The sequence below is a fragment of the Nesoenas mayeri genome, assembly GCF_963082525.1.
Source record: "Nesoenas mayeri genome assembly, chromosome: 15".
Lineage (NCBI taxonomy): Eukaryota > Metazoa > Chordata > Aves > Columbiformes > Columbidae > Nesoenas > Nesoenas mayeri.
In genome coordinates this window covers 6,168,678-6,179,476 of record NC_137559.1, presented here as the reverse complement: position 1 = coordinate 6,179,476, position 10,799 = coordinate 6,168,678, and the positions used below count along the sequence as shown (strand labels likewise).

The following is a 10,799-nucleotide window of genomic DNA, read 5'->3' as shown; positions in this document are numbered from 1 at the left end:
GGGGGTGGATGGATGCTGGTAAAGAGCCAGGGAGCCTGATGGGTGGCAGCAGGCTGGCCAGATTCCTTGGGAGCATGGGAAAATAATATCACCAAGGAGAAATGGGCACACAGGAGCATGAGAGATGCTGAGAATAAAATTAATCAAGTTACTGTGTGGCCTGAAAAAAATAAGAAATTATTTAGTCATAGCTCAGTGTATAAATCTAAGAACTTGGCTAATAAACAAGAGGAACTGGAACTGCTCCCTGGTGAGCATAAATTTGACCTGCCTGGTTTTATTAAGGAATCTCGGGAGGAAAGTCACCTGAGTGGAGTGGCAAAATTAATGGTAATATCCTCTTCAAGAAGAACTGGGCTTGGTGTCTCATCTCTTCCCATCGCTTTGCATCTCTTAAGGAGTTGGGATGTTCCCCTGCACCGCGGCAAGTTCATGGGCACCAAGACCCCGAAACGCAGGTGAGATATTAGTGTGAGCTGAGCGAGGTGGATGAAATCCAGGTCTCACCACTTTGTGGGCGCTATGAAGGTGCAGAGGATCCAGTTGAGCTCTGCACATTCCCTGGACGTGAGGGCCCCTGCCCGCCCCTGCGCAGAGGCAGAGAACAAAACCAGGGCCTCAGGCCACATCACACACCTCCGTCTGCTACCCCACTTGGGATGAATTTTGCTGAAAATCACTGCAATTTCTTCTTACTTATGATTCCTCCAGGGCGTGTTCCTGTGCCTTGCAGTCGGTTCCACTCTAGGCAGTGAGACTGGGGGTCATACCTGAAGGACTAGGGGGTGCAGGTCCCCTCTGAAGGTTGTCACTCGCAGACAGTTTATAACATCTCTTCCTCCAGCAGTAAATCCTGTGGCTGTCGAGCAGGTCCTGAGGGGCTGGGGAGGATGCTGGGCTGTGGGGAGGTTTGTGGGGCTGCAGGGGGATGCTCAGGACCATGGGAGAGATACTCGGGGCTGCAAAGGGGACCACAGGGAGGTTGCTTGGGTCGTGAAGACATTGCTCAGGGTAGCAAAGAGGATGCTCGGGCAGCAAGGGGGATGCTCAAGGATGGGAGGGATGCTCAGGGCGATAAAGGGGATGCTCGGGGTGCTCGGGGCGGTGGGGAGGATGCCGGCATCCCGGGGGGAGGTTGCAGGAGGAGGTTGCAGGGGGAGGGCGGGGGGACTGCTGGAGGCGGCAGGTAGGAGGTGCGGGGGGCCGGGGCTGGCAGCGGGGCGGCCGGGGGCTGCCGGGGCGGAGCCGCGGGGTGCCCCTCCCGACGGCCGTATAAACCGGCGGGGCGCGGGCGCGGGGCAGCCTTCGCCGGGGCGCCCGTGGCCGGGCTGCACCCCTGCCTGCACCCTGCCCGCACCCTGCCCGCACCCTGCCCGCACCCTGCCCGCCCGCAGCCCGACGCGATGGCGAGGGGGCAGCTGTCGGGGGGCGCCTGGGGCGCCCTGATGCTGCTGGGGCTGATGCTGCCGGCGGCCCCGGCGGGCGCCTGGTACAAGCACGTCGCCAGCCCCCGGTACCACACGGTGGGACGCGCCTCGGGGCTGCTCATGGGCGTCCGCCGCTCCCCCTACCTCTGGCGCCGGGAGCTGCCGGCCGAGCCCCCGCGCCGCCCCGGGGGAGCCTCGCCCGCCGCCGCCCCGCCGCCCCCGGGCCGCCCCGCCGCGCAGAGCCCCCCACCTACCCCGCCGCCGCCGCCGCCCGCCCGCCTCCTGCAACGCCTGCTCCGGCGGGGATGGGGCTTGGGGCGGCCCCCGCCCGGCCCCTGCCCGGCCCCCGCCCGGCCCCCGCGGAGCTCAGGTAACCCCGAGGGGCGGGCGGGGGGCGGTGGAGCCCGGGGGTGTCACTGGAGGTGTCGCCGGGGCCGGGGGCCGCGGTGTCTATACAGCGCCCCAGGATGTTTGAGGGGTGTCAGCTGTGCCTGGGGTGCAGGGGTTCTGCTGCAGTCTCTCTGTGGAACCCTGGGATGCTAGGGGGTTCACCAGGTAACTGGGGGTGCACGGAGCTTCGAAGGGGGTTCACTAGGTAACTTGGGTGCACAAAGCCTTAAGGGGGCTTCACCAGGTAACGGGGGTGCATGGAGCCTTGAGGGGGTTTCATCAGGTAACTGGGGGTGCGCGGAGCCTTGGAGGGGGTTCACCAGGTAACTGGGCATGCACAGAGCCTCGGAGGGTTTCACCAGGTAACTAGAGTGCACAGAGCATCGGAGGGGGTTCATCAGGTAACCGGGGGTATATGGAGCCTTGCCGGGGTTTCACCAGGGGTGCATGGAGCCTTGCTGCGGTTTCTCATACCTCAGGCACTGGGCTTTCGGGGTGCCCCACGCAGAGGGCTAGGCTGCCCCATGGCATCACCCAGATGTGGGGAGCTGCCGCTCGACACCTGCACCATCTCCTGCACCCAGCCTGGTCTGGGCAGTGTGGGCGTGTGGAGCGAGGGGAGCCCCAACCCTGCGGGACAGCCCGTGTCCCAAGGGGTTCACAGCCCTGTCCCTGCTGCGTGAGTGCGACTGCACGAATTGAGCATCTGCCACATTTTTAAACTTGAACCACAAGGTTTGTTGCACCCTGCAAAGCAGAACGGGAGGAGGGGGCAGTGGTTCCTCGTCCCCATGGGATGTGTTTGGGGGAGCTGCACTTTTGTCTTCTGGGCAGACAAAGGAGATGGATGATTCTGTGCTCTCCATTTGGGGTATCACAACCTGCACCTGTGGGACTGAGGAGGAGTGGCCACGGGGCGCCCCCCGGCCTGGCCCCGTGCGGGACCCCCCTCCCTGCCCGCCAGGCTCAGCCAGGCTGCGTGGGACTGGCTCGGGGCTGCTTCCAGACCTTGCATTTCTTTCCTCTTATGTAAAGCTGGAGCCAACATCCAGCTGAAATCCACGGGGGCTTTAGGCTGTTGGATCAGGCCCTGAAACATGTAGCTGTATTCCTCGCCCACTTTATTTTCCGGAGGAAATCTTTTTTGGGAAAGCCCAGACAGGTCAGCTCAGCCCTGTCCCGTTATCTCCCGCAGCCTGGCTGTGCGCGGGCAGAGCAGTCCTGGTACCGCACTGGGGGCTCTGCACCTGCAGGCCTGTGTGCATCCCTCTGATTTTACAGCCAGATTTCCACAGAAACCTCGCAGCAGGTCCAAGCCTCGTATTTAGGTGTCTGCACAGGGCTTGATCTGCCTGCACAGCAGCAGAAAGGGAGCCTGCAGTCCCCACTGGCTGGATCTGAGCCCATGGAGGGGAGTATCTCATGACTAGAGCGAGTGCAGCGGTGGAGGGAAATGTGGTTCCACACGGGACGAGAGGTGGTGGCAGGACACGAGTGCAGCTGGATGCTCAGCTGAGGCTCCGAAACAACTCAACCCCTCTTTTCCTTTCAGCTTCTGCCGCTTGAAGACATGGCTCTGATCCGCTGAAGATGCCCACAGTGCCGGAGGAGCGTGGACTGCCCGAGGTGGAACCCGTTCACCCCAGCTGGCGAGGAAGAGTCTCAGCGGCAGATCTCCTGGTACTCTGACCTCTCTGAAACCATACAGACAATTGCATTCCAACAAATCTGATTTTTCATGGCCGCTGTCCAGACGCAGTGGTAAATTCATCTTGTTTTCAGGTCAATCTAGTGCTATAAACTTGGGGAGAAATAAACAGGGAAGATATTTATTTTTCTTTATTTTTTTTAGATTTCTGTACTAGCTTGTTTGCAATATGATACAAACATGTACTGTTTGCTTCCTAGGAACCTGCCCTCATTAAAATGAGAATCGATCAAAGGAAACTTTGGTTTAATTGTACTGTGCTTTTTTTTAATGCAAAACCTGGTACGGCTCTGCACGGGGCAGGCACTTCAGCAGTCAGGTAACTCCCAGATTTTTCTGACATGATTTAACTCCTTGACAGAGTTTCTTCTGCAGCTTTACAGTAAATCTCTTTTAGTGCCCGTCGGGGAGCTGCTGCCAGGCTGAGTGTCAATTAAGATGACAAAGTTAGAAATCTTTCCTAGACTGGGCTGAGCAAAAGCTCTGCAAGTCCTCCCTGCTCTAGTTGTTTATTTGCCTGCTTAGGGCTTGATTTTACATATGTGCCTGCTGATTAAAATAAATGTTATTCCCCATTAAAACAGAGAGAAGCCCTGGGGCCAGGTGGGAGCACACAGTAAGGTGTGCCAGAGCGGATGGGGTCTTGGCTCCAGAGAAAACTGAGGTTTGGTGGGGCTGAGTCCAGCTCCTGTGAATTGCTGAGCTCTTGCCTGCCAGTGCTGGCAGATTTTGCAGGAAATTTGGCAAAAAGAGCCATTTCCACCCCTCTCGCACGAACCGCCTGCTCCTGCCAAGCCCCTGTGGCCGGCCATGGAGCGGGGACAGCAGGGTTTGCACTGCCTTTGGTTCGGATCTGGAAGGAAAAACCCCTTGCAGTGCTTGTTGAGGGAAGCGAGCACACACCAGCCCTGCCCGCCGTGCTGCCCCTCGCACCGGGCGCTGCCGGCACCCCTTTGCCGGCTCTCAGGGAGGATTTAGGGTGCTGTAACATGGGAAGAATGCTTCTCTCCCAGTTGGTTCTCAACCAGTTTCCCCTCCGTGTGTCCTCTCACTTCCCCTCCACGATTTTCCAATTTCTGCTCTTCGTTAGCACGGCGCAGGGCTGGGATGGGCTAAATGAGAGATGATTGCCAATAACCCATTAGGCAGCAGCCCTTGAAAAGGGCTGTACCTGTGAGGGTGCCAATCAGCCGAGGCAGATTGCCCTTCTTGATGGAGGTAAGTGATAAAACGAGGTAGAAAATGTACAGGTCAGCTTTGCCCAGGAGGATGCACAGAAAGGGGGATGCAGGGTGATGTGATGAGAGACATAGCTCGAGCGTGCGCTTCTGCCCTCGTCTGTTGGAAAGAAACACTTGGACATGCCAATTATGGTAGCGAGACACTTGGTTAACCACAAGCCCTTCACTTCTCACTTTGTAAAATAATTTCTCCTGTTGCTATTGAGAAGCGTGAGCTGATTATCCACTGGGGCCGTAAAATAATCTCCTCTGTGCTCCCAGCTCTCCAGAGAGGTCTGGATCTTCCCTGGGGGTCAACAAGCCCAATAAAGTGGAAGACAGCTTAAGAAGCTTTTAATTACACCTCCTGCCTCAGGGCAGGACCCAGCTATCCCTGATGGACATTAATCTCTTCTAAAAGACGAGTCCTGGGGGCGACGCCGCACTCCCCACGTTCTGCCTCTGTTCTCATTTTGAGGGCTGTATGCCCGGACCATGGGGACCCCGCAACTCGGACCACAGGGACCCCCTGTCCTGACCTCGTGGATGAACCAAGAGGAAATGCGGCCCCGGGGATTCTCGGGGAGGACGCTGGGTCCCTGCCCACCATGGGGTGGGTTTGTGTCTGGGAGCAAAGCGGGGTGATAAAAGCTTTTGGGGGAAGCATGGACAGGCCCAGGGCTACAGCAGCACATTGGCTTCTGGCCCCATTCAGGGTTCTGGTGCCCCTTGATCCCCCCGGAGCAGCTTTGTGGGGAGTAACTGCAGCCCAGGGGGTGATTCCCAGCACTTCTTTGTGCTTTAGGAGATGGGGGGCGCTCAGAAACCCCCAGGTGATGGTGGGACATGGTGGGACATGGTGGGACACATCACCTCTTCCCTCCCACCAAGTCCCTGAGGCTGTGGGGTGGTGGGCAGGGTGCTGGGAGCGTGGTGGCAGCTGGGTGGCTTTGCCATGCCATCTGGTGGCCACATCGATGCCAGGAGATGGGGAGGGATGTGGAGATGCAACGAGGGTGAGGATGAGCCCTGCCACCATGTCCCTGTCCCTGTGTCCTTGCAGAGTGGCGAGCTGCCCCCGTGGGTGCTCCACTGTCTGCAGGGCCAAGATTATGGGCCCAGAAGGGGATGAAAGCCCTGGGCTAAATCCTGTCCTGCTGCTCAGGATTAGGGCAGCCCAGGGCTGGGGCTGCTCCTGGGCTCCCGGTCCCCATGCAACACATGGGGTTTGGACCTGGATCCGGCCCCTGGTCCAGCTCCATCCCCAGGTCCTGCCTGGCAGCTCTGCGGATCCAGCACCGCTGGCCGCAGCAAGGGTTCCTGGACGGGCTGCGCGTCACCCACCAGCTGTGCCAGCGGATGTGTTTTGTTCCAGTCCGAAAGGCGGGCGAAGCCCAGGGGCTGCGGCGGGCAGGAAGACGTCCCACCCTGACCCAGCCCAAGCCCAGGGCAGCTCCCTTTCCTTCCCGGCTCTCCAGCCTCTCCCAGAGGGACCAGCAGCATCCACCGTGCACGCCGGGGCTGGGGACTTTGGGGAGGGCAGCGTCTGGGACAGGAACCGCCTGGTGTGAGCTCACGCCAGGGCTGGCCCGTGCACACACACAATGGCTGCAGGGCCCTGCGTGCACCAGGAGGAAGAAAACTCCCCAAGGAATTTCCTCTGTCGTCGGCTCTGCCCAGAAGCTGCTCCTTGGCCCGCTGGGGTGCAGGCGGCTGGGGCTGAACCAGGCCAGGTACCAGCACCTCTCCTGAGTCCCTGTTGGGTACGGTGGTGGCCAGGGATGGAAAACCCTTGGGCAGAGCTGGGTGCCTTGCATGGTCCCTGCAATGGTCCCTGCTGTCCCTGTTTGGTGTACGTTTTTGATGCACCCGAAGTGGATTTTCCTGCATCTATTATCCCTGCTCACAATGGAACAACAGTAATAATCAAGTCGTTATATGATATTATAATGCCTGTTTCTCCACCTGTACAGTAATTGCGGGTCCCGGTGCCAGGCCTGCCAGGGGTCTCATCCCGTCCCCTCGGGCTGCGCACACCTTCACGCTGATGCTGTTCAAGGGAGCTGGAGATGAGGGGCAGGAGCTGCAGAGAGCAGGAGATATCAGTGTCTCCATACCTGCCGCTTTGCCTATTTCCAAGCTGTCCAGAGCGCTGATAAGGTGTCAGTGGCTCAGAGACACAGGCTGACATCTCCCCAGGTGAGCTGCGGCAGCCTGGGGTTTTTCCTAGGGTGTCTGAGGGGAAATATTGGGTTGGAACCTTCCCACTCCCACCCTCGAGTGTCCCCCAGGTGTCCTGAGGGCCATGCCAACCTCACGCCGAGGCCACCCTGGAGGTGCCTCCACCGTGTGACTGTACATGGGGCTGGATTTGGGAAACACCTGCGTCTGCCCAGGGACAATCACCGGCTCCACGCCTGCGCAGCACCAAGCGCCGCCAGGCCCCTCTGGCTGGGTACCCTGGGTACCTACCGCGCTGCCGTCTGCTGTAGATAATCACGGACCTGGGCGGATTCCTACCTGCCAGCTCGTGCAAGAGGGATCTCCCAGCTCTTGGCAGCGTCACCGAACTTTCCGGACTTTCCCAAGCCACACAGCACGTTATTAACCCTCCTAATGATCCTTCTGTCTCTATAAATCTAACCTGGGAAATGTTTACAGCTCAATAGTGCCACACACAGAGGTGCAGAGAAAATGAGACAGTGCTTTTTATGAGCTCTCCTCTCATTTCCAGTTCCTCCGGCAGTGCAAATAAATCACCGGCCTTTCCCGCTCCCCCAAGAGCAGCTGGGACCCGGCAGCCCCACGCTGAGTGACAGCAAAACAAGGGAGGAATGAGCACGGCCACATCCATGCCAGGCGGAAAGCCTGGGACTTCATTTATTAATAGAGCTAATTACTGCAGTAGCGATGGCTCTGTAGCTCCCAGCAGGGACCATCAAATCCCACTGCTGACCTGGGTGCATCCCTGAGCTTGGGCAGAGGGATCCAGCTTTTCCTCCAGCTCAGGCAGAAGGTGCCGCGGGTGGCCCAGGTCTCCTGCACAGACCTGCACCCAGCCCAGTGAGCTGCGGCTCTGCACTGGGAAGCAGCTGGATAATAGATAAACATGGATAAACACCAGACAAAGCATGTGGATCTGCCCAAAGCCACCCAGGAGGCGTGAGATGGAGCCGCGAGCAAGACACAGGGCTCCTGGTGTCTTGAAAACATGTGTCCTTCAGGCAAAAATGTCTCTTTGGCAGAAAATGGTCTAGAGGCATCTAATTTCTTTGTATGCACCGGCAAAACCTCTCATTTCTTTGTATGCACCGGCAAAACCCAGAGACTCCACCACCAGCAAAACGTCCTCCCATCAGAGCCCCTTGCCCTGACCTCCCAGCCGCCTTGGAAACAAGGTTATCAGCTGGGGATCTGCTGGTTTCTGAACACAGATGGACTTTACGGGCTCCAAAAATACCTTTCTGTGATGCAGCAGGGAGCCACCCAGTCAAACCTAATTTCTGTAGCTGCGAAACTTCATACAGCATCTGTATTTTGCATTAGGGATGCAATGGGATCAGAACTGAAGCAAACAGGGTTCTGGACACAGGTGTAATTCTCTGTCGCTGCTCAACCAAGTGCGGTGAAGGAATTAGAAGCAGAAGTCAAACAAAAAGAGCTTCGAACCATTCCAAGCCAGTGAGCATAGATCCCGTCAACTTCCTCAGCCCTCGCACAGCCCCATTGGGACTTAAATATCTGCCCAAATCAGAACACAGAGAAATTGAAATGGAGAAACGTTGCCTGTGCAGTATCTGCTGGATGGACCCATGGCTCCGTTACAGCAGTGAGTGCAGGACCCCCCTGGGCTCTCGCCTTTTTTCCTACAATGGATCAGAGGTGGGAAATGCCAGGGTGGGCTTGGAAACCAAGGGGTTTGTACCATGCGAGGATGCCCCTTTGCACAATGTGTTTTCATGCTCTTTCCAGCTCCTTCCCACAAAGATGATACTCGGTACCTGAGCCTCCTCGGATTCTCTACAAGGAATAGATGAGATTTGAGGGAAAAAAAGCCTTTTGGGGACAATGAGGTTGAAAACAAAATCAACAAATCCGGGTCACACTTGAGAAAATGTTTGTGCTCCAAAAAAAAGCATTTTTGAAAAATACAAACCACCCATTTTCACCTTTTTGAAATGAGGTGGATTTTCTCTTTTTTTTTTGTTCTATATTGCAAGCTACCAACAGTTTAGAAAAGACATTCAAAAGGGTTAAAATATTCTGTCTGACCACCCAAAAGTTTTTCTCCCCCGTGTTTTTATTGCACTGAATAAAAAGAAAAACTTTTTTGTCCAGATAAACTTGAAACAATTCCTTCTCCTCCCCCTCATCCCTCCAGTTTTTTGGTTTAGCCAGTGAGTGGAAAAATCAATTATTCGCACTCCTCTAGGCCGATAAAAATCTTCAGGGCTCCACAAAGAGGCTCAAGGGAGCACTTGCCTTGTACAGCAAATAAAACAGTCTCAGAATTTCCCGGCTCTCTGGCCTCCTCTCATGTCACCCAAGATTTTGTGCTGAGATCGGCGCTTCTGCAGCACTGCAGAGAGCAAAGCAGCCTCAGAACAAAGGCAGCCGGTGTCCTCCCTGCTGGGATCTCACTCCGGACATAAAAAATGCCATTTTTTTCCCCAGGATAGCGACTTTCTTGTAAGACACATCACCAAATATTGCTGTGGTTCAAGCATGTTTTCTTTGAAGAGCGACTTTAAGTATAACTGCAGTGGAAAGCATTTTTGTAAAGCAGACTACAAATTAAAAGTGAATCAATGTTAATTTATGGAGCCTTATTTACCGTCTCGAGCTGGCAGCTGTGTTTGCTTCAGCTCTTTAAAAACCTGGTAGGGAAGCGGTTGAGGAAAGAGAAGTGACAGCGGAGAGCTAGAAAAGCTGTGACACAGTGCAGTGAAGACTAATCTGGGTTATTTCCTCCTTGTAAGAGACTTCAAGGAAATGAAGACCAGGAATTTAAACATGTGAAGACGGGGATCTCCGTGTTTCATCAAAACCCGCTCATCTCAGGTGAAGCCTGGATGGCCCATCTGCAGGGACACCCGGGATGGAGCAGGAGCCTTTCCCCACCAGGAACGTTTGGGACTGGAACAGCAGGGCTGCCTGCTAACGAACTCTGTCCCCTGCCTGGTGCTCAGGGGGACACAGATCATTTCTGAGTAGTTTGCCATGAACGTATCGAGTGCATCATCAGCCCAGGAGCTCCATGTGTGCCAGGCTGGCTGGTTTGGCAGGGGCATCCCCCAAAGAGCTGCGCATCTCCCTGTGGGCACGGGCTGGGGCAGAGGAGCTGCTGGGCTGGGTGTTCCAATCCCTGAACCAGGGGCTCCCGCACATCTCACCAGTGCAGGATGAGTGGCCTCTGCTCCAGGCCCTGCTCCCCATCAGCTCCCCTTCACGGGGGGTCCTTACCCACTTCCCCAATAGCTTTGCTGCCCCAAGGATGAGCCTTGGCCTGGGTACTCCTTCCTGGAGGGCAGCGGGGATGGGGGCCTGGCTCACAGACACAGGGGTGACCCAGCTCAGCAGCTTTGTCTCAGCAGCGGTGCCGAGGCTGCCATGGAGGGTGGTGGGCTCCAGGCAGCTGCTCCCAGCCCGGGGAGCTCTGGTGCTGTCCCCAGCCCGGGGGCTCTGTGCTGCACCGGGGATCCCACAGCCCGGGAGGTCATGGTCAGCCCCGGGCATCCCCGCTCCATCAGCCCAGCGGCTCCACCGGTTTCGGTGTTGATCCTGGTGTCGGTGCCGGTCGCGATCCCGGTGTCAGTCCCGGTCTTGATGTCTGTCCCAGTCCCGTTGTCAGTCCTGGTCTCAATCCCGGTGTCAGTCCCAGCACCGGTCCCGACGTCAGTCCCGGTCCCGATCCGGGTGTCAGTCCCGGTCCCGGCTCCGCCCGCCCCGTCGCTCGCCCGTCCCCATCCCCGTCCCCCTCTGCGGCTCCGCCCCGGCCCGGCCCCGGCCCCGCCCGCCGTGCTGCCGTTGCCGCGGGGCAGCGCTCAGCATGGC

General features: G+C 57.3%; 1 protein-coding gene across 1 annotated transcript; it reads left to right on the top strand.

The window, feature by feature from the left end:
- Positions 1–1,403: 1,403 nt before the first annotated feature.
- Positions 1,404–3,405, top strand: LOC308046421 (uncharacterized protein; the record flags this gene model as incomplete). Its single annotated transcript, XM_080354237.1, is given in 3 exon segments — positions 1,404–1,739; positions 1,741–1,797; positions 3,370–3,405. Coding segments are annotated over 3 exon segments (429 nt in total).
- Positions 3,406–10,799: the final 7,394 nt, after the last annotated feature.